Source organism: Drosophila guanche, unplaced genomic scaffold (assembly GCF_900245975.1).
Source record: "Drosophila guanche unplaced genomic scaffold, DGUA_6, whole genome shotgun sequence".
Taxonomy (NCBI): Eukaryota; Metazoa; Arthropoda; class Insecta; order Diptera; family Drosophilidae; genus Drosophila; species Drosophila guanche.
Genome location: NW_022995753.1, coordinates 4,055,909 through 4,082,415, shown reverse-complemented (window position 1 = coordinate 4,082,415; position 26,507 = coordinate 4,055,909). Strand labels below are relative to the sequence as shown.

The window sequence follows — 26,507 nt, the reverse complement described above, 5'->3', positions numbered from 1 at the left end:
ATGTCTACACTTCGGAAATTGAATTATTTGCAGCTTCTGAGACTGGAACTGTGGCTGGAGTCCTATGGCGTGGTGTTGAGTCATCGCATGCGCCACGAGTACAGTGACGTGCTGCCGGTGGCAAGACTATTCAACGAGGTTCATCCAGGACGAGCGGATCTCCATGGCTACACACCCAGCAGCAGTGTGCCGCTGAAAGCCAACAACTGGCGCATCTTCAATGAGCGTGTGCTGGCGAAAATGAACATGGCCCTCACCACAAATGAGCAGCACCAGTTGGCCATTGGCGCGGTTGGGCGGCTCGAGGCACTGCTCCACAAACTGATGCTGAGCGATCTGACGCCGCGACTCGAAGGTGGCGCCCAAAGCTACAAAAATAATACAATACCCCAAAAAATCATTATGGGGGAGTACAGTTAGAGCAAGCAAGTGATCGGAAAAGTGCACAGTGGATCTACAAATGCAAAAGTTTGTGTACTCAAAGCCGTTCTGCTGCTTACTAATCTGAATAATATTTATTGCAATCTTATCCAACTTGCTGTTCTTCCCTGCCTTATCTCGAACGATTTATTTATAAATAAATAATATATGCTGCCGGGGTTGTAGCTGATGGGGGGAGGCCCCATAACTGTTTTGATGCACTGTGCATAGGCAAAGATCTCGGGCAGCGGGCCATCGGCGCACGCAGCGATCAGCTCAAAAGCTTCGTGTGGCCTCGGCCCACGCACAAAGCAACAACTACGTATGGGCCACGGCCTACGCGGCAGCGGACGCGGCAGAGAAGCAAGAAACGTTTTTGGGCTGGACTTCGTGTCTGTCTGTGCATGTCCGTGCATGCACAGATGCACCAAACCCTGTGAGTACCTACCTGAGTGGCGAATAACAGTTACAAAATAGAAAGCAAAACCAAAAGTTCCACCACTCGAACTTATCTTTCAACGTGCAGATAATCTGTATTCTCTGTTGTTTTCTCTGTCAATTATTTATCTATTTGCAAAACTATTTATGGACGGATCGTTTGCATAACCCTTGCCGCTGATTTGGTTTTAGGGGGGAGCATGTCCACTCCACGTAGCAGTCGTGGCCGAGCGGTTAAGGCGTCTGACTAGAAATCAGATTCCCTCTGGGAGCGTAGGTTCGAATCCTACCGACTGCGTTTCACGTGAAATTCTTTTTTGGGTTTTAAAATCTTTCCAAGGTTCCGGGTTTGTGCTTTCCAATCATATCTCATATATGTACGTAAATATTTGTACATTTGTGCATATAAAATGTTTTGTGCCACTTATCGTTTGTCTAACTACTGAAGCTCTACGAGTATCAGAAGCCATTTGGCTGCCTCAGTCCAGGCCAGGAGTCTCAGACCCATATACCCAACCCAAGCACAAGCACAGCCCCAGTCCGAGCCAATCTTTAGTGCATATTTTCTCGATGCTCACTTTCTTGTTCATTTCGTTTTGGCATTTCTTGTATTTCTGTTTGTAGCAAGTACCAGGCAGTAGTACCCTCGAATGGAGTAGGGTATGCTGCTGCAGTTGTAGATATTGTTATGAATAACATCGAAGGAGCAGGGAGAGGTATTCCCATAGTCGCAAGGTCGACACTTTCTTTCTCGTTTGCTTCTTTGCCGTAGTCTGCCATTTTTTATCACAACCCAAATTTCTTCATCAATTAAGAACATCAACTCGTTGTCGTTGCTGGCGGCCGGGCAGGGGAGGCCCAGGGCAAGAACAAAGACGACAACGAAGCAGCAGCAAAACCCCACCAAGAAAAGGCTCTGGCAAATGGGTGGAAATTGGCGTCGGCTGCTCTGGCTCTGGCTCTGGCTCTGCCTCTGACTATGCCTGTCCATACTTGTTATTATCCTTCGAGTCGAGGACGCTGACACTTTTTCGTCATTACTGTTAAAAGCGTTAAGGAAAAAGGACGAGCAGGACGAGCCAACAAACAACAAAATGAAAAGAGTTTTATCAGCCAGCGAAAATAAAGAGAGAGGCAAAAAAAACAAACAAGAAAAAAACCCAAAGAGCAAAATAAGCACACAAAAAAAAGCAGCAAGACAAAACGGGAGGAAAAACTAAAGAAAAAGAAAAGAAAACTGCAAGGGGCTGGCATAAAATCTGTGTAGCAGGATCGACCAGCAGAAGGGGTTTGCCAGGGTGCAGGATGTTTGTTGGCCAGGGTGCCAAAAATTGAGGTTATCGCTGAGCAACGGCAACGAGGAGGAGCACTGGCAGGAGGAGGAACAGTGGCATACAGGACGCAAAAATGCCAAGGCGCGTGGGTCGGCATGTCCTTCATCAGGCTCATCAGCACGGACAGAGACGTACAGAGGGACATACAATAAGGGACACGGGGGGGAAACGGAGCAGGAGGCAGCTGCAGCAGGATTCTTGTCGTCGTCGTCGTCGTCGTCGTCGTCGTAGTCCTGCGTGCTGCACGCGTCGTTGCGCTTAAATGCCAAAATGTATTCCTCTCTCCCTCGCAGCCCATCTACAGCCCCCATCCATGGGGCAGGGCAGCCCTCTCTCGCCCAGGCACACATCTTATAACCATTCCGAATGACATTACGAGTAGAGTACAAGCAGAGCATACGCCGTTTATGCTCCATTTGGTGGAGAGCAAGCATCGAAGGATCTGCTTATATTCAAAGATATTTAATGAGTGAGCTTTACCTGTTTTCCAATTCTTCCAATTCAGGACATTGCTTTGAGCAATTTAATGATTTAAACTCTGGAAAGGCATGTGATGGAAACGTTTTTGGGGTTCTAAAAAGAGCAAATGATCCACACTGAGTAATACTATAAATACGTAAATAAATGATGTAAATTAATATTCAAATATTCTGTCAAATATATATCAGATTTTAGATTTCAAACTGGCTAAAAACTTCAAGTAGGAGCCACTTGCCGCACTAGCAATAAGGCAAATATAAAAAACGATTCTCCCACAGCAAATTGATAGTTTTTAGTGTAAGTTTCTCCTCGTTTATTAAACCATAATGCAGTCTCAGGTAAAGCTCTACAAAATGCCTATTTACAGGACCTGCCAAGTGATTTTCACTTTGCGTAAGTTCCTTGAAGCTTATGCTCCCCAAAATACAATTGAAAAATCCCAGTGCAATGGTGTTAAAGGCTTAAGACTATTGCGAGTATAAAGTTTTAGTAAGTAAAAATATGTCCAAATATTTCATTGCATTTTTATCCTTTTTCAATCTGCCACTTAGGCAGGGTATCAGCTAGTTCTATGCATCTCCATTTGATCCTTCCTGCCACGCGTTTCTGTAACTCTTCTTTATTTTTTTTTGTTTTTTGTATTATTTTGTTGGTGGCAGGGGGAGGAAGTTTTTCACAAGTTTTTGGCAGAGATTGATGAATTTTGATGATGTTTACGCGCAAGAGGAGCATTTTTCTTCAGCTGCATTTGTAGGTCTTTGCCTTCCCCTCCCCGGGGGGAGGGTGGTGCTTAAATTTGTGGCAACAGCAGCGGCATCCTTGAAATAACCTTAATCCCCTGGCACGAGGGGCGAAATGAATGATGTGCCATGGAGGCGACGCAGTTTGCTGGAACGATGCTGCAAGGATTTTGCTGCTGCTTACCCCAAGTCCTTTTTGCGAGGGCTTTCTTGTTCTTGCTGTTGTTGGTGTCAGCGGCCTGCATTCCTTGAGTTTAGCACAGCCCCCCAGCCACTCCTGGCATCCTGGAGCCTGCCTCGGTTTTATGTTTCAAGGATATCGTCTCATTTTTTACCCCACTTTTGTGCTTCTTTTTCTTGTGTTTGCGGTGCGTCGGCCCCCCCTTGTCGTTGTCCTCGTCCCCGTCGTTAGATTTTCATTTTCATTTTCATTGCAATTTCATTTGCTTGCCACACGACGAAACGAAACGAAACGAAACTACACGCAGCACAGGACAGGACAGCACAGGACCCTTTTGCAGTTATGCCCCAAATCCCCCCCTGGGCCGCCTGGTCACACCTCAACCCCCTGGTTGTCCCCAGTTGCACCCCTGTGTCCTTTGGTGCGTGTGGCAAGCAAGGACGCATATTAATATCCTTACTTAGCTGCATGAAATGTGCTTAGCACGTTTCCACACTTTCCCAAGCAAAGCGACCACATCCCACCTCCCTCCCAACCCATCCAGAAGCATCTCAGGATGTTTCCTGGCCCTGTCTTATCTTCTGGGCAGGAGCCTTGAAAGTTTTTTGCGCTTTAAATTCTTGAAGCGAATGCCCTTTCAGATTTCAGTGGCACATCCAATGGTGGGGAGCTGGAGGAGTGTGCACTCTCCATAAGCAATTAGTTTCATTATAATTTGCAGGCGGGTTGGGGGTTGCAGTGGGTTGGCTGATGCCAATGCCAATCGATGGACGACAGGCGATGGCGATGGCGATGGCGATGGCGGAGGCTGCACATCGATGCAAAGTGGGCGGCAACAACACACATGTGGATGCTGCTCCGCTCCTCGTGCAACAAGGACAACACAAAGACTACGTTTATGCAACAGTCATTCGCTGAAATTGACAGGCAACGAAACGGGCCAGAGAGCAAAAGAGAGAGAACGACAAAAAAATGTTCAAAGGAAACGAAACGAAAAGAAAAGAAAAGAACGAAAAATGTGCAAATGGAATGAAAATGAAAACCTTCCAGGCAAGGAGGCTGCAACTGGCTGAGTGTGTGTGTGTGTGTGGTGTGTGTGTGTGGCAAAACGCAATAAGAGCATCAAAGTGCAACACTCACACACACACACACAGAGAGAGAGAGAGAGAGACAACAAGGAGAACGCAAATCAAATGAAACACCAAAAACAGCAACGAAAAAAAAATTCAACACAGAGGAGGATGAGCAGAAGGGAGGGAGAGGGTGGCCGAGAGAAATTGAGTGCCGCCCATGCAATTTGCAGTTATTGCCCCAAAAGGCAATCCCCCGCCCCAAGTGTACCCACTCCCCCCCCCCCCCCCCCCCCCCCCCCCCCCCCCCCCCCCCCCCCCCCCCCCCCCCCCCCCCCCCCCCCCCCCCCCTCCACACACAGCTCTGTTGGCAACAGGCCGAGGCTTTCATTTCGTCAGGATGAAAATTTCATTTTTGTTTCGCTCGTTTTCCCATTTTTGTGTGTTGGGCGCCCTTTGCCGACCATCTACAGAGCATTGCCAAAAAATGTTCAACCGGACGCAGTTGGTCAGCCCTGCCACACACACACAGCTACACCTACGCTGCGGATAGAAGTCTGCGCAGAAATGTATGCAACGGTAGGCGGCAGGCGGCAGGCGGCAGGAATGCGGAAAAGTGCAAAAGAAAATGTAAATGAAAAGAGCGTGTGCTGCAAAGTGAAAGCACAAAAAACAAGCGAACAGAACGAAGAAGGAAGCACTGCCAGAGAGGCACACACACACAGAGAGCAAAAAGAAAGAAAAACTAATTCGATTAATCATCAGGCCAAAAGGCAGCAGAAATAACAGCAGAAGCAGCAAGAGCAGGAGTGGCAGCGTGGCAGCGTAGAAAACGGGAAAAAGGGCATCCTCGCTGGCAGACAGGCAGCACAACAACAACAACAACAACAGCAACAACAGCAACAGTCAGTGCTACCATTCGCATAGAGGGGCGCAAATCCAAAAGGAAAACTACACTCAAAAAGGACCAACACACACAGCCACACACTGGGACGCATGCAGCATGCTGCAGCTGAAGGATTGTTGTTGCTGTTGCTGTTGCTGCCAACGTTGATGACTGCCCCATACCAAAAAACAAAAACAAAACATAAAAAAATGGCATGAAGCTAGAGGGCAGGGTGGCAGAGTGGCAGGGGGCAGCAATCAGAGGCAACAGACTATTGCGAATGGCAACAGCGAACGGCAAACACACTTCCCTTACACATATGTGAATTGGAGATATTCCGACAAGCGCGTGGATCGTGAGAGTGCTGTCAGCGAGAGAGAGAGAGAGAGAGAGAGCGCTGCTAACAGTGAGCTGTTGCCATACAGATCGCTTACAGTGAGCTGCAACGGGAGCAGCCTCGGGCAGTGACAGCAGGCTGTTAACAAACATCGGCCACGGGCTGTTATCTAAAAGCGGCCTCAGGCTGTTAAAGAACAGCGGCCACGGGCTGTTAACCAAAAGCGGAGATAACAGGCTGTTAACTAAAAGCGGAGACAACAGGCTGTTAACTAAAAGCGGAGATAACAGGATGTTAACTAAAAGCGGCCATGGGCTGTTAACGAAGAGCCGCGACTAGCTGTTATCATTGGAGATGGATTTAATTGAGAGCCGTAACAGAGCCGCTGCACTGTGCACAAATTTCTGTAATTTTCATGTAATGTTAAGGCAATTCCAAGCAGCCCAAGTTCTGCACACATTTCTGTTATGTTCAAGCGACTCCACTGTTAATTGCCAAGCAACAAACAGCACGAGGGAATCATGTAACCCCTTTCGCATTCGAATAGTTACCCTTTGGCACTCGCACAGCCGAAACGAGAGTGTGGGAATGGAGCGGAGCGGAGCGGCGAGGAGGGTTTGGGGTTCCCATTGTGGGTGTTGCGAAGGCGTTGCTACTGACGCTGCTGCCCCGTGCCCTTGCCACTGTCATGGCTCTTACTGCTGCTGCTGCTGCTGCTGTTGCACCACTGGGTGGCCTGGCCAAAGCTGCCCCCGTAGCTCAGAGGAGCGACAACGACGCATGCACAGAGCCATCAGGCGAGTGTGTGTGTGGCAAGGGATTTGGGTTTGGAGTAAGGTGCAAGGAGTCGCCCAGCGGATGTCAGCTTTGAACTGACCAATCTGCAGGCATATATTGCAATAGGCGCATGCTGCAGGGTGCACGGGTGCACAGTGCGTATGCGCAATGCTCGGTTCAGGTGGAAACACTGCCAGTCCCCCCCCCCCCCCCCCCCCCTGCACCACGCACACATCAACTGGAAAATAACGGAAATACCAAATGGCAGTAACTGGAGCACAAAAGTGGGCGCTGCGGGTTCGGGGGCGTGCGGACTGCCCACAGTGGGAAGGGAGGAGGGGGGCCGTGGGGCTGTGGGGCTGGGGCCATGCAATTAGTCTAATTGCTAAGCATGCTGGAGGCCATTTCCATTTGCATTCGGCTCTCCAACCAAATACGAATCTCTCGCAAAGACAGATCGAAGTTGGGAGACAGTCGGCAGAGGAGAGGAGAGGAGAGGAGCAGCAGCAAGAGCAGCCAGAGACAGAGACAGAGGCGGAGGCGGAGGCTGGTCCCACTACTTGGCGCTAATCGTTCAAACGAAATCAGCAACAATTCATTTGCACAACAAGCGCCCAGCGGCCGAGAGGCAAGTCTCCCAATTCCGACTTGCAACTCCCAAGTGCAGACCAGAACCAAGTCCAAGACCAGGTCCAACTGCCATTCCAGTCCTCATCCAAGTGCAAGTTGAAGCCGTTGCTGCCTGCCTGCTCCTGCCACAGATTATCTTAATTCACGTTGTGGGAGACTAATGAGTGCAGACCCTGGCCCGGCCACCAAAACAAAACAAAAAAACCACACAAAAATGGGAGACCTCATCGCAACGCCAACGTGAGGCCTTTCTCTCAGCCAACCCTACCCCTACCCCACAGACGCCTCTCATTTGGTTGTGACTTCAGTCTTCAGGCTTCAGTCTTCAGGCTTCAGGCTTCAGCCTGGTGCCTTTTTTTGTTTTTGTTTTTGTTTTTGTTTGGACGGACGTTCATCCATCGTGGGGCATTCAACATGCGTGCGTCGTTGTCTTGGCCTCGTCTTTAATTGAATTAGTGGGACCAGTCAGCCAACCCAGGATCACAGAGACAATCACAGAGTCAGAGGCCACCGAAACGTAGTCAATCTGCACTGCACTGAGCGAATTATCAGATGAAGCCAAAGGCAAACCGATGGATGTGAAGTGGAGCTGCAGCTGCAGCTGCAATGAGACAGATGAAAGGTTCCAATTGGTTGCCCAATTTCTCGCAGTGCTTGTGCCCGATCTGTGCGTTTCAAAATCGCATTAATTGTGCGCGAGTCGCTCCAAGACGATTCTCAAAGTCTCGCCTCTGGAGTGGTGCTGGAGCCTGCCCCCTGCCCCTGACGCTGCTTGTAACCCGCTTGGAGCCAGCTTTATCTGGCTGAACGCGTTGTGCGTTGCGTTGCCGTGTGTCGCCTTGTGTCGCTTTTAATTAAGCATAAATTTCATCACATAAGATACGAGATGGAGCTGAACGGGGCACGCATCTTCTGGCTGCGCTGCTGCTGCCTCTTATTGATGTTGCAGCAACATGCAGAACAGAGCTGCGGTTTGGCTTGGCTTCAGTGCTACACAGCATTATGACAGCTGCCTAATTGATTGAGCCATTTCCATTGTTGCCTGGGCTAGCCGCACTCCAAACTCCAAACTCCAAACTCCAAAACTTTTGGCACTCCAAGACACACTTCGTGGAGGAAGGAGCAGAAAAGTTTGCATGTCTCTAGCATTTCTTGTAGGTCTCTCGTTTGTCACTACTTGCAGGCACAGCACAGCTGCTGGCCAAGACAAATGAATTGCCATTAGCCATGGCCAAGAGCACGAGCAGCTCAGGGCAGAGCCTGAGAAGAGTTTGCGGCTGGGCAGCATGTTTCCGGGAAGCTGCGGTTCAAATGCAACAAATAAACCCAAAACGAGCGATTAACAGCTGCTTAAGCATCGATCTTGCACATTGAAGACTCCTCCGCATCGATGGAGCTGGGCGGGAAAGGTGTCTGGCCGGACATCCGTGTACCCTGTGCATCATAAAATTCTATTGAATTCCCGCTCCCTCAGTACCCCTCTTACCCCTAAGCGTCGGTCAATGACTTTGGCCGAAAGCTTTTGTTTGGTTATTGCTTTTGTTATTACAGAGAGAGAGAGAGAGAGAGCGAGTCCTCATATGATGGCCACTTTTTTCTGCCGTCTTACTTGTTGTTGTTGTTGTGATAAGAGCCGCAGACGAGCACCGCAACCCACACACCCAACAAAGAGCCTGACAAACACCTGTCTGGCTCCTGGCTCCTGGCTTCCATCTCCTTGCGGCCTCCGTCTGAGCCTGAGCCAGAGCCTGTTCTGATTTTTTGTCATCATCGTTTGAAATTGTATCGCATTTTTTTTTAAGGATATTGTTTCAAATAATTCAAACTGTAGTCCGGACTGGCGGCTGTTCCCTCTTCCTTTTGCATGTTTGTGCGCCAATATTTTGCGGGCAGGTGGCAAGTCTGTGTCTGGCTCCGGTCAACGTCAGGAGAGGCGCCTCCATCAGTCGCCAGGCCATCGTCGTCGTCAGTGTGTCCACTGAAGCGTGATGTCGTCTGACATTTACGGATATGTATATGTACATGGACACCCGATTACTCACATAGGAGGGCCCCGGCGATCGGGAAGGTGGCGCGAATGCGGACATTGCGGACTTTGCTTTTGGCAAAAAGTACCTGGCCCCTGCCCCTGCCCCTGCCCCTGCCCAAGTCCCTATCCCTTCCCCGGGAGCTCACGTTTTATGTATTTCCCGTATTTGCGTTTCACTGCTGCGGCTCCTCCTTGGCTCTCGCCCGACCTCCCACAAAAAGAAAAAACTTTGCTGAACAATTTTGTTAACGTAAAAAAGTCTCTTTGTTCCGCGACAAGCTGAGGGGGGGGCAGTGTCTAGTTGGGGGGCGTGGGGCAGATATTCCATAAAAATATGCCAGCCGTTTGCTTGCTCTTTTTTTTGCTGCTCGACAGAAGGACCATGGAGCTTCGAGACAGATCCACCAGTTAGGGTATTTTCACTTCGTTTTGATTAGCTACTGCTGGACCCTTGAGTAGTTCCACACACACGCACACATACTCTCCTTTTTTTTGTCCACTTTTTTGGGGGCCGCAGACAGGCAGACTGCCAGCTGCCACAGCCTCGATTCGTCTCTGATGTATCGTCAATATTTTGTACCTTTATCAAAATTAAATTCCGGCCAGATGTGGACCCACATCGCATGGCATTCCTATGCCACGAAATGTTCCTCTTTTTCCATTTTGAGTTTTGCATGTCTGATGTCTGGGCTACCGCACTGGGGTGTGGGGTGTGGGGTGTGGGGTGTGTGGGTGAGCAGCTTTAATAGTGCCCCCAATTAAAGGGGCCAACAAATGTTGTGCGTTCTTTAGCTGCTGTTTTTGGTGCACATTTATTGGGCCTATCAGCGATGTGTTGTGGAGAGGGTGGCTGCGGCACATTAAGGGTGAAGTGCAGCCCCCATTTTGTGTGACTGCAGTTGGTGCCTCTTCCTGAGCGTTAGATGAATGTCGGTTGTCCTTTGGGAAAGCTGCGGAACTGCGGAACTGCTGAACTGCGGCTGTCCTGTGCCACCCCCTTGGGGGTGGGCTCATCGATATGCGGCGCAAAAGCCGCAACCAATCGCAGGGCGAATGCAATGCTGCAAAAAAACGCAGCAACAGCAGCTGGGGGTAGCCGTGGCAGCCGTGGCAGCCGCGTCAGCAGGACACGCTGACCAAAACGTTGACGCCCATGTGCTGCGCCCTGCCCTGGCTGCGATTTGCATGCGTCCGCATCCCACCATAGCCACAGCCACAGCCACAGCCACCCGTCGCACTGTGTAGCTGGTGGTGGTGGCTGTCAGGAAGGGGAAGTAACGGGAAGTGCTGTGGCGGGGGGTTGGGGGGCTTTGCTTATGTGCTCGCCGCGTGTGCACGTTAATTACTCCGCACTGTATGCGCTCTCTCTCTCTCTCTCTCACTCCCACTCACTGCATGTGTGTGTGTGTGTGTGTGTGTGTTGTGTTCATCAATTTGCCATAGATTGCAAAAAGGTGAAGTCTCAATCAGGGACAACAGCAGCAGCAGCAGCAGAAGCTAAAAAATGAACTCTTAAAAATCAGCAATTATGATGGCAGCTGGCTATACCCTGTGGGAAATTTAAGGAAATATTGAATAAATATTTGTAGGCTGCCATTTAGATGTTCTTTTTAATGTGCATAGATTTGTGCACAAATTTCCACCAAAGAGCGCTCGCTGGCAGCCAAACGACTGCGCCGCTTATGCCCCTTGCCGCGGATGTGCTTGGGCACACGCAGAGAGCAGAGCGTGTGGGGGGGGGGGGGGGGGGGGGGGGGGGGGGGGGGGGGGGGGGGGGGGGGGGGGGGGGGGGGGGGGGGGGGGGGGGGGGGGGGGGGGGGGGGATAGTGGTGGGTAGTGTGTGTGGGGTGTGTGAGAGCCAACCAATATGCTTCACATGCTTCACCCAATGTCGTGGGCATTTATGTACTTCCCATTTTATTTTTTCCGCTTCTTTTTTGTTCCCTCTTTTTTTTTCGTATCACAGCAAGTTGGTTCCCTCCCGGCCAGCCACACTCCCCACCCCCCACCGCCTTCAACCATTTCTATCCATAATAATTGAATTGGAAAAAGCCATAGAGAGTGTGGGTGGCTGGATAGTGGGGGGGGGGTGGCTGCGGTACTGCGACTGGGTTTAACGCTACGCGACCACAGGAAAATCGTAATTAAACAGGATATGATGTTGGTAAAGGTCCAAGCCATCTATACATATGTGAGCGAGCGTATGGACGTGATTGTGTATATGTAGCTTCCCACCCCCCACCCCCCCCCCTATGTGATGGCTGAATAAACTTGTTGTCTCCTAATTGGGAAACCACTGGGGAAAAAAAAACAAAAAAAAAAACCTATGCATAAGCCAAAAAAATCTCCACCAACGCCAGTTCTCTTTTTCGTATAAAACCGAACTTAAATTTGTCTTCAAATTTAAATTGGAAAATATGGAAATTACTCAAAACGCCAGAAGGTTTTTTTTTTCAATTTTTAGTTTCAGCTTTTAATATTTTGAGTAAAATTTAAAGAAATACAAAAAAAAAAGTTGTTCCGGATCGGATAACGAAACGCAGCCGGTAGGACTCGAACCTACGCTCCCAGAGGGAATCTGATTTCGAGTCAGACGCCTTAACCACTCGGCCACGACTGCTTACGGAAATGTGCAGCTATTATATCTTGCTAAATAATTGATAATCTATGTGTTGGGGAAAGGGTGAAAGGATCAGAAAAGAAGCAGAAAGTACATACAATACGTAGTAAATGCAGCGACTCCAAGGCATTTATCTGTTTGAAAGCGGTAGGCTGGATGAGAGTATAAGACACATTCCGCACACCCACAATTAGTGGTCACCATCAGGAATATAATGAATGTGAGAAAAAAGCAACAACATTTTCATACAAACATGTAAAAAAATGTATTTACACATAAATTCATGAAGGATCCTCTGCTTTTTAAATGTAATACTTAAAGTGAGTTCAGTTGTTCCCCGAATAAAGAAGAATAGAGACATTTCTTCTTAAAGGGAGACAAGTATATTTTGACTGATCGGAAATGTAATTATGTAAGAGAAATTATAATTGAAACTCATTGAAGTTATTTAATTATTATTGAAAATAATTAAATGAAGAAAAAAATTGCCAGATACTTGTAATATCTTGGAACCTAGAGGAGCGCAGCCGGTAGGATTCGAACCTACGCTCCCAGAGGGAATCTGATTTCGAGTCAGACGCCTTAACCACTCGGCCACGACTGCTATACAAATGCTAATGCCTCGGCATTAATATTGCGAGAGCTACGGTAAGGAGAAAAAACTAAGCAAATCCACCCTAGAGGAAGGGAAACCACAAATTAAAGGAATAATATAGAATATAAAATAAAGTAATTGTCCGTTGAGTGTGAATTGAGAGTATTCTTCTTATCCCACCTTTCTTCTGTGTATATGTATATGAAATATATATTTCAACTTTTTGGCAGCCTTAAGTAAGTCTAAAAAAAATACAGACAGATAATTTTTGTTTACAACTCCATTTCATTGAAAACAAAAAGATCGAAAAAAAATTCGACCGTGACAGGACTCGAACCTGCAATCTTCGGATCCGAAGTCCGACGCCTTATCCGTTAGGCCACACGGTCAGTTAAAATTCCTTGCCTGGGACCGCCACTTAAGGGATGGGACCGAATCAGCGCTTATTATGCCAAAAAAACCAGGAGCAAAGTCAGGCTCTAGAAAACCACAGGCTCTTCCTCCCAGATGGCTCTTCGAACAATGCTAAAACGCTAAACTGTAATATCTATGCATCTGGAATGTTCGCCAGCTATGCGTCCCACTCGCACAGCGTATGTCGCTGCATGAAAAAGAGCGAGAGGAGAATAAGTATAATTGTGAATTAGAGGGAGGTGGCCAGAGTTATTTGTATCAGTGCGTACATATGCAGATGTGTTTGTGTGTTGTGCGTGTGCGGTCAGAGCGATCGACAAGTCCGGAATCCAACAAAAACATTGGATTACAAGCTGAAGACAAATTGTTGAACTAACCACATGTGGAACGTGGATGACGTTGGATGACGAGTGGATCGTAAGTTATAATGGAGCGCGCGCAGTGAGTGCAGAATTCGTATTAGATATGAATGTAGATGTAATTTCAGAATGTAGATCTCTCATATACATATGTTTGTATGTATGTGTGTATGTATGTATGTTTTTCCTTGGGTTAAGACTAATCCATGCTGAAGGCGGATATTTATATTCATGTGTACATACACATCTACATATCTACGCACATATAATACATACAGAACGCATGAAAAAGAGCGAGAAGACTAGAGGGAGATGGAGTGATATAATTCAATTAATAATGCATCCACATCATCCAATCATCATTTTCGGACCATCTGATATTGATTCAAGTCTGACCAGCTGGACCTTGATTAACTACGAGTCTGTTAAACCAGGACTTGTTAGAGTTTAAAAGTTAAAATCTTTCCAGTCCATAAATATATAAAACAAATCGGTTTTCCATAGCTACACATATACACCCATACATATACATACATACATACATACATATATATTTACATTCATGGATATGACAAATCGACATAAACGTATCAAGCAGTCGTGGCCGAGCGGTTAAGGCGTCTGACTAGAAATCAGATTCCCTCTGGGAGCGTAGGTTCGAATCCTACCGACTGCGTAGCGTTCCTTTTGTCCTCTTTTTTTGTAATTTTTGTTACCTTTAACTAGTTCTGCCATTGACGAAGAGCCGTGATGCCTGCCTAGTGGCATAAAAACGTGTTCATAGGTATGTAAATTTTCTGCCAAATCAAGATTCCAGCCCGTACTTGCGTCTCCTCTATGGCCAAAACGCCGGCCAAACCCGACTACGTCCAACAGCCAAAACTGAACACAAAGGCACAAATCAAAGACACCCGCAAACGGGGCCCAGTCGCGGTCAGGTGTGGGTGGTAAAGGGGGCAGACAGACAGACTGATAGCCATGGATGTGGACAGGGACGAGGACGTTGCGGTGGGAAAATCCCTCCGAGTGGCCCGGAGACAGAAACAGTTTATTTCATATCTGGGAGAATATATATCTCGACCTTAATAATTAATTTTTGGAGAGCGCCTTTAGCGCCGTGTCCCTTGCTGTAAGAGATCCTTGCAGTGGCATTGGCAGAGGCAGCGGCAGCGGCACAGGGACATCCGTTTCAGATTTGAATCTACGTCTACAATATTTTAGTTTTATTTCGTTGTTTTGCTGTGTGTTCTGGTTGGTAGTTGATTAGCCGCACTTAGTGGAACGGCATTAGGCCACTTGACGAAATTAAAGGTATACGCCAGCGAGGGGGGACTCAAGGGCTCAGAGCGGTCCTGTGTCCCGTGTCCCGTGTCCTGTCTCCTGGCTACCAGGGCGGTCGTGTGTAACGGCGACAGCTGCTAAGACGTGCAAATAAACAGAAAATTCCTGCCGAAAATATAATCCGGAAGCAGCCACATAATGACAAACGCCCAATGCGAGAGCGAGAGAGCACGCGACCCGGAAGACCCGCAGTTGGGGTGGGGGCTGACAAAACAGACAAAATGCCTCCTCCAACCCCGTAGAAGCCCCGACAAGAGGAAAAGGATTATAAAATACGACAGAACCAACAAAATAAAAGCTACACAAAAAAACAAGAAGCAAGCAAGTGGGAAATGCCAGGCTAAAGTTGCGACCAGCGGATACCCTTGAGAAAATAATTAAGAATAATTACATCAGAATGAATATTGGTTTGAAATGTGACCCCAACTTTGGTGTAACTTTTGCTTCTGCCTTGGATGGCCCTACGGCTGTACATTATGGTATGGATTCCATGGAGCATACGTACGTACATGCGGAGGTATCATTCAATCTAAATATGTACCACATGTGTGCTGGGTATCAAAACTTTGACTCAGTGTTGCGACTGCAACGAAAACAACATCGACAGCGGCGTCATTTGGCGTGCATAGAAACCGTTAGTCGGGCCCTCCGAAAATACAAGTAAATATATCCCAAAAAAAAAGAGAGGCGGCCCCCCATCAGAACGAACAGACAAGTAACACAAGAGTGAAAGAGAGAAGATGGGAGAGAGAGAGTGCAGAATGTTTGTACTTTAAATGACATTCCGCAGTAAATTTCACGTTTATAGCCCAACATACAACAAATAAATATCAAGCGTAGAACGTTCCATGACGGACGAGCTGGTGGCGGGGCCATGGGGCTGCAGAACAATTGAAAGTGGACGAAAAACGAAAGAATAAAAGCAAAAAAAAAAAACAAAAACAAAAACAAAAAACGGATGTAGAAACTGTTGTGTTCGTTAAGGGCCAACGCCAGAATCAACTTGCCCAGCAAAAACAATAAAAAATTATTGCACAAAATAATAAAATACTCGTCGTAGCTCCTACTCTTGTACGAGTGCAGGCGGTGGCTGGGTGGAGGGGTAGGAGCAGGGCTCTGGCCCTGAGGCTACGGAAACATTTCTTGGTGAGATTCTCTCATAAATCGAAATGAGTGAGAGAGGCCATCATCAAAGGATGGAAGCATGCTCAAAGCACGGTTATAAATCCACGAGATGTGCAGCAACTGGCACATGGGAGCACATGGGATGTGGATAATCACATTCAACTTTTGGAGCAGTAGATATTGTTTATTGTTTATTCACAAAAGTATTGAAAACTATTCAAAATTTCTCGTATTGATTCTGTTTAGCTTGGGAATTATTCTCTCACTGCCCAGACATGTGTTTGGCTCAATAATTTGCATGCAACTTACGCTGCTGGTGGCAGGGACCAATTCCCAGGGCAGCGGCAATCAGCAAGCCTTAAGACCTGAGATACTGAAACGGAGTTTGTCTCGAAGTTGGAGTCTGCGGGCTCGAGATGGACATATCAGCGGCACTTCATCTTGATTGACATGCGCATTCAGAGCGTTGACATAATGATGGACAGACCTTGGTGGCCATGGCTACAGCCAGAGTACACCCAGACTCCGAGTCAGAGGAGCTTGTGCTGCGTTGCTTGATCTGACCGCTGGCATCCATCCATCCATTCGGAGCCTGTGGTCGGCGCTTGAACCTAAAATTGTATCCTCCATATGCGTAATGAGCGGTTAGTCGTAGCTTGATATCAGCGGTGATTTCGGCCTTTAAGATTTCCCTCAATATCAATTTTCATTGTTTTGAATCGACGACGAATCGAGGATACCCAAGATCAGTTCTACATACATATGTATGTGTGTGTGTGTTGTATTGTGTCGTGGCTGCTTTTGGTTTGTCACTCACGATCTCTGGTGGTGCGATCTGCTGCTATCTGCGATGACATAAATAGACGCCAATTAAATGGCCCTTTGATGGGCCACGTTTTCCGTAAGCCTTGCTCCCCCCCTCTTCTGCCATTCCCCACTCACTTTTTTGGCTGGCTTGCTGCTGCTGCTGCTGTTGTTGTTGTTGTTGCTTTCGTCCACAAAGTAACAGCAAAACGGAAATAATTTTACAATAAATTATATCAAAACGAATCGCACACACACACACACAGACAAATATGACATAGAAATTTCTGCCCGCGGTGCGAGTGTGGACAGTGTGCTGTGAGAGCGGGAGAGGTGAAGAGCGAAGAGCGCAGAGAACGAGGCGTTGCGAGACGGAACCCGTTTCTTGAAACTTTTGCGAGACATAACGGCGGCGCCTGCCTGCCAAAAACGGAAACGAAACGAAACGAAACGAAGAAGCCTCGAGCACACAACAACAACAACAACAACAAAAGCAACAAAAGCAATATCAAAGGGTGTGCTGGGGTGTGTAAACGTATACGGAGCTGATATTAAGACCATGAAAATACCCATGAGAATACTTCAGATATTTCTGCAGAGGTTTATCTTTGGCTGATGCCTTCCAAGGGAACAACAGATCATCCTTTAGGCTATTGTCAGAGATTAACCCGACTAAGATGTACCCTGGGGAGAGTGTACGGCACCCAGTAAAAGCCAAAAGCCAGTGCAGAACTTTTGTGGCGACAATTTCTCTGGCTGCCACCCACACTGATTGTGGGGATGTTGACTGCTGACTGTTGCCTCGTCGGCGGCCGCGGCCTGAAATGCTGAGACCTGTCGAAACTTTGCCATCGACTTTGGTTGGGTGCCTGGTGCCTCGAGGGGGTGTGGATGGTGGGAAAACTTTTGTTGCTTATCGCCAAGTGGCAGGAAATTTTATTTTATTTATTTACAGCGCGGCGACTGCTCCTCCAACGGCTGTTGTTCTGGGAGAAGATATCCAAACCAGAGAGCAGGGAACATAATCAGAGTGTTGTATGTGTATGGGTTTCTTTTGCTCTTTCAATTGTTTATCAATATTCGAGCTCTTCACTTCTGTGATGAATTAGAAGGAGACAGTATCGAGTGATCTATAAATAGAAAACAAAAGTACGATTAGAAAAAAGAAACAGCTGTGACGACACAAAGAAATCCATCGAAGAGACTGGGGCATAAAAGCAATTATGCAATCAACAAAATGTTGCACTTAGGCAATTACAAAATATTATATTAAGCACTGGACTGGAGAGAAAAAAAATAATTGGTTATTGCGCAGTCGGCAGGATTCGAACCTACGCTCCCAGAGGGAATCTGATTTCTAGTCAGACGCCTTAACCGCTCGGCCACGACTGCCTCGTGTCATGATCTTTCAATAAATATACAGAAAAGCGTTTTACAACCGAGTTCGCTTATGGATGCTTCGGGGTCGAAGTTTTCTTTTAATGGATATTTGAGGGTTTGCTCTATTTAATGATCTACTACCCGCCTTGTGACCGTTTCTTATTCCACTTTAATGCCAGCTGTCTCTGATTTCACCTTGGCCGGCGTTTTGTCAGATTTTCTTATTGCGTGCACTTAATGACACGGCTCCAATTAAAGCGGCGCACATTGTCAAAACAGCCGCACCGCCAACGAATTGAAATCAGGAGAGTGGCGGGGGGAGGCATGCAACACAACAGACAGCAACAAGTTGAAAGCTTCAATTTACCACCCATTGTGCCTTATGGCAAGCTCTGCGGACAGCGCCCCGAACCCATACCCATACCACACCACACCACACCAATGTTCCCCCCTCCACCCGTTTCATGATCCTCATGGCACATTTGACGAAGCGTTGCGTTCCTTCTCTCTGCCATTGCCCGTACGATTCCCCTGCTCTCCCACTAACTGTCCCTGTCCCACTTCCATTCCATTCCCGCTGCATTTTGATATGCAAAGAGAGCGCATGCGGCGCTGTGTGCGCCACCTGTTCGGGGCTGGCAGATCGGGGATCGGATCGGATCGGATCGTTGATCGGTTTAGGGTTAGCGGATTGCCACGGGGGTGCTGGGAAGATGATGGCGCGTGGGTTAAGCAAATTTCATGATTTACGTTTTGTTGTTGCCGGTTGACAGGCAGCCGAAGCCGAAGCCGAAACCGAAACCGTAGCGGCAGTCGCCGTCGCAGTCGCAACTCAAATGGAACCCCGAGAACTGAAAACCGAACCCCAAAACCTGAACAAAAAGCAGCTATAAAAAATGACTCTTTGCGGTTCCCCTTGATCTGGATATCCATATCCATGTGTATATGGTGTAGGGTGAGGGGGGGACCCTTGTTACAAATTTTACAGCTAAGCAAATCGTTGGAATTAATTGCACTGCGATAAGCAGCTGCCCCTTTGGGTGCCCCGCGAACAACGCGAACATTCAATTAAGTTGTTGCAGGAGATCTCATAAGGAGATCGGCTTTCCCCCTTTCCCCCTTTTTCACTCTTTTACTGGTTGCAGCTGCAGCTTGCCACAAAGATGTGCGTGCCGTGTGACCCCGCTCGCTCGTGAAGGTGCGAAATCCTCGGCGCACGGCAGCCAAAAAATGCCAATCACTTGCGGGGCAGCCCAAAGGAGGGAGCTCGCACACACACACACACGCACGCACACACATGTGTGTGCATCCTCAGCCATCAATCGTGAACCCTTTTTCTTGGCCATCTGTGTGGCACCTGCCACTGAGGTAGTCGCGTCGTAGCATCGCCTCAGGGCCAGGCAATTTATGGATATGTTAAATATGTATGGGCAATGAGGGGAAACACACAGGACTGGCTGGAATCCCTTGAATTTGGCTTAATGTATCGTAGGGGATGGGGGAGTGGGGAGGGGAATGTGGCTATTAACATGATGCCGATACGCATGCCACGCGTCTGTGCTACATGCCTGTGGTTGCGCCTGGTATTTGCCCTTTAATAAATTATACTTTTACACTATTATTCACGATATTTACTGTGCTTTTGAATTACCTTTCCTTTCTTTGATATTTATTGCATATTTTCGAAGCAGTTTTTTCAAGCACTTTTTCGCTGAGATTCTTCTGGAGTAAAATTTGTTTGTTTGCATTTTGTTAATTGCTTGTTAATAATTAAACAAGATTCTCCTTCTGGCATTGCTTGGTCAGATTCTTATCTAATCTTGTAGCTAAAATTGATCAGCATTCTGCCATTTCTTTGACAATCGCCCACAGGCTTCGTCAGCATTTCCATCTTGTAAGGCAGCCCACAGAGCACAGCCAACCCCTCCACTCCACTCCACTGCTCTCTGTTGCTCTGTCCCATGCTGCAGGCTGCAGGCTGCCACAATGTCAAATGCACGCAACACCAGCCAAATGCCATTAGCTTCTCTTTCAGCCGCTTGCAATTTTTTTTTTGTTCGCCCACTTTTTCGCCAACTCCGTTTGGGGGCCTTTCTCTTTCTCTTTCTCTTTCCCTGTCGCTGCTGCTGCTGTCGCTCCGCTTCACTCCACTCTGTGGCTCCTCTCCTTCTGCGCTGCATGCCCCATTACGCTGTCCATTTGAGTGGTCATTATAGTAAATTTGATTTGGACTTGCGTTGCGTTGCGTTTGCTCGAGAGCAGATCGGCGCCCGAATGGAATCGAATGGAACACTTGGCTCGGCCGCCCGGCCCCGGCCACATCATCAATACCAAAGTGACACAGCAGGAGTGTGGGGGAAGGGGAAGGGGAAGGGGAAGGGGAAGGGGAAGGGGAAGAGAGGAGCTTGTGAGCTGTGGAGCTGTGGAGCTGCAATATCGAACACGTAGTTAATCAATCCATTGGTGGTCCGAAAACACGACGCGCCAGCAATTACTGTTAACTGGATTGTTGCCATGCCCCGTGCCCCGTGCCACATGCCGCATGCCGCAGGCAGCATGGCTCTCCACCCCCCCTGCCTGTACGCACTTTTCGGCTGTTCCAACTGGAACACTGCTCGGAAGGTACCCTCCAACGTGGGCGGCAACATCCTCTCACAGTTGGCCAACATTCTATTTTCTATTTTCTAATTTTCTAATTTTCTTATTTTCCTTCCCTCTGCCTGTGCTCCTCCCCTTGCCACTCACTCTCTGAACTGCAATTAAAACGGTTCCTGGGCGGCAAACGCTCTTTTGCGCAAAGTAATTATGTTGTCATTTGATTGGAAAAAGGCCTAGGAAAAAGTGCCTGCCGGGCATGTGGCCCGTGGAGTAGTTCAAGTGTGTGTGTGGGTAGGGTGTGGTGTTTGGGGAAGGGTCAAACAGACCTCGGCGATATATTTGATTAAAATAATTACTAGTAAAAGCTATGCAGATGCTGAGGGGGCTGCTGCAGTCGTTCCTGTGCTTAGATTAGTTACGCTTGCCTAACTCCGCGATTAATACTCCGATTTAGCTTCAGATTCAACTTGAAATCCCTCAGCAGTTGGCTTGCTGGGCAGTTGGCGGCAGCTTGAAAAGGAAAGTGGGCGGCGGCCCAAGTCCGCGTGTTCGCCGCTTGCACAACATAATTGGCCCTAGACCCTAGTGAGAAGAGGGGACAGGGGGAACTGGGTAACTTCACTTTGCATACACTTGCTCGTACTCGTACTCGAACTTCAACTTCAACTTCAACTCGTACTTGGGCTCCGTGTCTTTGGTCGCGGAATCTTTTTGTTGTCGCGTTTCGCATAATTACGCGCCAAACATAATTCCAGAGTTAATTAAAATTATTAATACGTGTGGCTGAGGCTGCTAAAAGTGCGTTCAGGCGTCCGTAACTAATAATCCCGTGCATGCAAAGCAGCAGCAGCCCCGCGAAGCTTTTCTATTGCATCCCTTTGGGCTGTGGGCCAAGAGGCAGCCGATGGCAGTGTGTTTCCAGGCAATTCCAGGTGATGGCAGCGTGATCTGTGGCACCTCCAGCGATGCCAAATAGCTGCCAGTGAGTGTCCAGTGTTCAGCAGTTGGTTGTGGTGTCCCGAGTGTGCTGAGAGTCCCGTGAGTGCTGCCCATCTCTAGGCTGCCATGGGGCCTTCTGCTGGCTCTTTCTCTGGCCATCCTCTGCCTTAGCTCTGGCCACTTTCAGTTCGTATGTTTCTGCTGGCACTTCTTGTTGCACTTGCAACCGGCAATCAGCACGCAATTGCGAAATGTTGTGGCCTAATAGAATTTCATGTGCGCATCGCATCGCCTAGACCCCACTCGACTCGACTCGACTCGACTCGCATGCAAATTGCGAACAATTATAAAGGAAGGCAAAGGCAGAGGCAGCAGCAAAGAGAAAAGCGAAATATTTTTATAAAGAAAATGTTTGCAAATTTTCATATTTGTGCAGGCAGCCCGAACCAAAAAAAAAGAAAAATTATAATAAAAAATAATCTGCGCTTTTTAATAGAAATAATTGCAGATTGGGGCTGGGGTGCACCTGGCTTTGTATGCTCCTCCAGCCTCCTGCAACTTCTCTTCCTGCTGCTGCTGATGATGATGATGATGATGATGCTCCTGGTACTGGTATGTTCGCACTTCGTAATTTGTTGCAACATCGCTGCAGTGTCGCCCCATAAATTTGATGCCCAATTATTGAAATTGCATTAGAAGTGCGTAATTGCAACAAGGCAACAGCAGCAGCAGCAGCAGCAGCAACATTCACTCTCACACACACTCATGTACACTCGCACGGACACCTGGCAACACGGCGGTGTGGCATGTTCAATTAACACTTATGTATGTCATCGAAAGGTGCAACGGGGGGCAGAGGGAGCGCCGCTGCTCTTCGCAGGATGAAAATGGTTTGGCATTTTTACAGCCTGTTAATTGTGCCCGCTGTAGCTTGCAGCGGGCGGGGCTGCTCGAAATTGGAACTAGCTATGGAATGGAATGGAATGGAATGGAATGGAATGGACTGCCCAAATGGCCAGTCGCCCTCCCAATCTGCACTTCCAGCCTGCGCATTCCGCTCTCCGCATTCCGCTCTCCGCATTCCGCTCTCTGCGTTCCGCTCTCTGCGTTCCGCTCTCTGCGTTCCGCTCTCCGCATTCCGCTCTCCGCTCTGCGATCAAGAGCTGGTAGTTGCTTATTATATTTGACTCATCAATTGTTTTTGGTTTTCTGCATTTATCATAGAGCATCTGCTAGTCGTTGCACTTAGTTCGCTCTCTCTCGCTCCCTCTAGTGTGAGCTTGTTTATTCATTAGGTTCTGCGGAAAAACGTGTTTAATTTGTGACAAAACGAAACGAAATCTCTGCTCGTCGTCGTCGCCGTCGCCGCTTTCGTCTACCTGCCTAGTGGGGCTGGCTACTGTCCCGATGGCTCATCTGGCTGCTGTTGCTGCTGCCTACCAACTCATATCAGTGGAATCTTGGTCTGGGGCTCAACCTCAGCCAGAGGCCTGAGTCTGAGGCCAGACCCGAGTCTCAGTTGCAGTCAAAGCCTTCTGGCCGTAGTCTGATTCTCAGTCAAAGTCTCTCAGTGAGGCAATAAAAATTTATGAAGCCAGCCACTGTAGTTGAGGGAGAGAGGGCGAGAGAGAGAGAGAGAGAGAGAGAGCAGACACAGTGGGTTCAAGAGATCCTCTCGAGATGTGCGTACACAGCGGACGACGACTGCGTCAACTGTTCTGCCAAATTAATAAGAATCGGGCACATGCATGCGGCATGTGGCATGTGGCATGGGGGAACTCGTTTCTCAACTATGCACCCACAAGCACACCCCTCCCCCTACCACCCACCACCAAGCCCCCTGCAGCCGGCAGCCGGCAGCCCGAGCCTAAGCCTGTGCCTGAGCCTTGGCAGATGTCACGACGCGCATTGTCAAACAAGCCCGAAAAAAATCAAAACAAAACGTACAAAAAAACAAAGACAAACGGCAACAACCGAATACTTTGATACCCTGCCAAAAAATATACGATTCCATAATATTATCTGCGTATAAAGAGCCGATTGATGAGGGATCAGCTGCGGTTGGGGAAGTTCTACAAATAAAATTCTTGAGATTCCAAGAAGCGTTGGAAAATATTTGACACCTCTGCAAGGGTATGCCCCAAAACGGGCAAGGGTGAGGACGGGGTGCTTGCGGGGGCTTGGGGTAACAGCAAAAGCAAACGCAAAGTTGGCAACATTTTTTCGCTTGGCAGGCACCAAATTGTAACATAAATAGACTGGCAAAAGTAAGCTAGAGGAGAGTTGCAGAGAATCCACGAGGAACTGGGAAATCTCTGCTACAAATGCTGCTGCACATGCGCAGTAACAGCAGCAGCAACAACAGCGGCAGGCAACCGGCAAGAAAAGTTCAACATGGCTCGGAGTCGCGGTTGTCGGTTGTCGGTTGTCGGTCTTGTGGCGACCATGAAAAACGTGACATTTTTATGTTGCAAACTTTAAATCTTTCATATCAGAAAATGAAATGTTGCAATGCAATTGACTGCAACAGCAACAACACGCGCTCTGATGACATTTTCAGCAACAACATCCGACAGAGCAACAGAGCAACAGAGCAACAGAGCAACCATCCAGCAGTCAGCATCCACAGCACATGTTCTTGGTGCCCCGCCGGATCTTTGCTGCGTTTTGTGTACTTTCCATCTCATTTTCATTTCTGGGGAGCTGCACAACTTCAGCCCCAAATGTTATTCATTTCAAATGTATATTTATTATGGTAATTTTAATCGAATAATCTCTAATAATCGAACTCGTCCAGCTCCTGTCCGCCCGCGACTCTCGCTGCCTCATCATCGGTCAGCATCAGCTTGTAGAGCAGCGTCTCGAGTGCCCAGCTGCTGCCGCTTGCCAGCCTGTACAGATCCCGCTGGCTGAGGCTCATATTTATGCGTTTCAGTGTCCGCACGTTGAAAATGTGCCAATTTTGCTTCTTTAGAGCCAGGCTGCTGCGCGGCACATAGCACCTGAAGTCCACGAGGCCGGGGTGAACCTTCTCGAAGAGCTTTGCCACCGCCAAAGCATCGCTCAGCTGGGTGCGTGTGCGATGATCCAGCTCCAGTTCGAATTTCCCCAGCCAGTGCTGAAGCCTCTCACGTTGCTCGTAGTCCAATTCGCGTGGCAGAGGCATCTCTATAATTTGGTGCAAATAATTTTGTTGATTTTATTGTGTAGCCGAGACTGTGTTCGGAACTAAACTGAGAAACAACTGGCAACTGGCAACTGGCAACTGGCAACCGGCAACCGAAAGGTTACTTGATTGAGGCCGCTTCCTGCGCTAATATTTATTTGTTGAAAATATCTTTTAGGTCCCTGCGAAATGCAGCAGCAGCAGCAGCAGGAGCAGATTTAACAGCTAATTGGCGTGGAAATATGCAACGAAAGTGGCCATTAAGTGCGTTGTGCGGTGAGGCGTTGGGGTTGTGGCTTCTCTCAAGAATTTATAACGAGTCCTTGGATCAGGGCGCCATGGCTTTAAGAGCTGCCTGCCAGTGGTGAACATTTGTTGGTACAAACTGCATTGATTAGCGACGCTAACAGAGGGAGAGAGAGAGAGTTGTGGCTGGGTTGCCTTGGGTATGGTGTGGCTTATGGGTGGGCCGTTGCCTTGGCTTTTGCTGCGGACTCTGTCGCGGACGTTTTTAATTTATGTTCGTATATTTTTTGTTTATTGCGGTACACATAACCGAGACTGCACTGCATTGGGGGCTTGGGGGGAAGGGTTATACATATGTCCAGCGCTCCTTGACGCTGTTCGATTTTGGTTGGTCAGCGCATCGATAGGCGAGCCAGCGAGCCAGAGAGAGAGGGAGAAATCCAATCCACGCATCCATATCCATATCCATATCCATATGCATATGCATTGGCTCCCCCCCTCCCCGCCCCACCCTCGTACTTTTTCCACTGCTTCTTTCCTTTCTGTTTCTTTGCTTCTTTTTGGATATTTTTCTTTTTAATTACAGAGCAAGAAAGGAGGAAGCACTACAGCTTTCACTCTCCCTCTCTCGCTCTCTATTCTGCTCCACATGTGAGTGAGAGCGGGACAGCTGCAGTGGGTGTGCCATGTGGGTGGGCAGCGTGTGTGTTGGGTGTGCCTGGTGGGTGGAGGGGGGGGGGGCTGCAGCTCCTTTGCAGTGGCAATAATTCGATTAGTGTTCGTGTCTATTTTCAGCCTCCTCTTTCTGCACAAATTTTTTCCTCCTATCGTTGCTTCTTCCCTCACACTCTCTGCCCACCTCCCCCTCCACACTGCCTGTGTGTGTGTGTGTGTGTGTGTGTGTGTGTTGCTGCGCCCAACAGTTTTTCCAGTTTTCTGCTTGTTTTGCTATATTTTCCATTCGTTTTTCTTTCTGTTGTTGCTCTCGTCCTGTCTTTTCTGTTGCTTGTTCCTGCTGCTGCTGCTGCTGCTGCTGCTGCTGCTGCTGTTGTGTGCTGTGGATGTTGCATGCTGCGCTGCGCTGCGCTGCGGCTGGTGTGTGGGCCGCGCACAGGACTCTATCGGCGTGGACACCCGCGCCTGGACATTGGTCATCATTCATCAAAGTGAAATGTTGATTTAGTGCTGCGAGCTGTGGGGCTGCCTGCCACCCATCCAGGAGCAGCAGCAGCAGCCGCATTGGGTTGCACTTTTTGTTGTCTTGTTGTTGGGTGGCTGCTCGGGGAGGTTGGGTCTGGCATCCAAGGATTGGGTGTACGCTATATATCCACGGCCACGGCTTGGGCTCTGTCCTCGTCCTGGGCCTGATGGCGCCATTTTGTTGCTGTTGTTGCATGTGTGATGAATTGATGCTGTTTATTCGACTGCAAACATAACCAGGATGTGGATGTGGATGTGGATGTGGATGTGAGGAGTGGCTGTGGGTGGACTGCTGCAGGGGCCACAGATACGTCCATGTGTATATAGTTTTTCCTGCCACCCAATGGGCTTGGTTGGGCTGCTGCCTTCTTCCTGTTATGCTTTTTGATTATCAACAA

The 26,507-nt window shown here is 48.4% G+C and overlaps 2 protein-coding genes and 6 non-coding genes across 8 annotated transcripts; 3 read left to right on the top strand and 5 right to left on the bottom strand.

The window, feature by feature from the left end:
- Positions 1-420, top strand: LOC117588707 (sperm flagellar protein 1-like). Its single transcript, XM_034280156.1, has one exon. The coding sequence runs from the start codon at positions 1-3 to the stop codon at positions 418-420; it is 420 nt and encodes a 139-aa protein (XP_034136047.1).
- A 654-nt stretch (positions 421-1,074) lies between these two features.
- On the top strand, positions 1,075-1,156 carry Trnas-aga. Its single transcript has one exon. It is a non-coding gene; the product is annotated as a tRNA-Ser (tRNA).
- Positions 1,157-11,860: 10,704 nt separating this feature from the next.
- On the bottom strand, positions 11,861-11,942 carry Trnas-cga. Its single transcript has one exon. It is a non-coding gene; the product is annotated as a tRNA-Ser (tRNA).
- Positions 11,943-12,464: 522 nt separating this feature from the next.
- Positions 12,465-12,546, bottom strand: Trnas-cga. The gene has a single exon. It is a non-coding gene; the product is annotated as a tRNA-Ser (tRNA).
- Positions 12,547-12,853: 307 nt separating this feature from the next.
- Trnar-ucg lies at positions 12,854-12,926 on the bottom strand. The gene has a single exon. It is a non-coding gene; the product is annotated as a tRNA-Arg (tRNA).
- Positions 12,927-13,904: 978 nt separating this feature from the next.
- Positions 13,905-13,986, top strand: Trnas-aga. The gene has a single exon. It is a non-coding gene; the product is annotated as a tRNA-Ser (tRNA).
- Positions 13,987-17,890: 3,904 nt separating this feature from the next.
- On the bottom strand, positions 17,891-17,972 carry Trnas-aga. Its single transcript has one exon. It is a non-coding gene; the product is annotated as a tRNA-Ser (tRNA).
- Positions 17,973-24,273: 6,301 nt separating this feature from the next.
- Positions 24,274-24,663, bottom strand: LOC117588706 (sperm flagellar protein 1-like). The gene has a single exon (XM_034280154.1). It carries the CDS (start codon positions 24,661-24,663, stop codon positions 24,274-24,276), a length of 390 nt encoding a protein of 129 aa, XP_034136045.1.
- Positions 24,664-26,507: the final 1,844 nt, after the last annotated feature.

What these genes read in the sequence shown, in the direction of transcription:
- LOC117588707 (XM_034280156.1), top strand. Translation starts at nt 1, where the DNA reads ATGTCTACACTTCGGAAATTGAATTATTTGCAGCTTCTGAGACTGGAA.
- LOC117588706 (XM_034280154.1), bottom strand. Translation starts at nt 24,663, where the DNA reads ATGCCTCTGCCACGCGAATTGGACTACGAGCAACGTGAGAGGCTTCAG.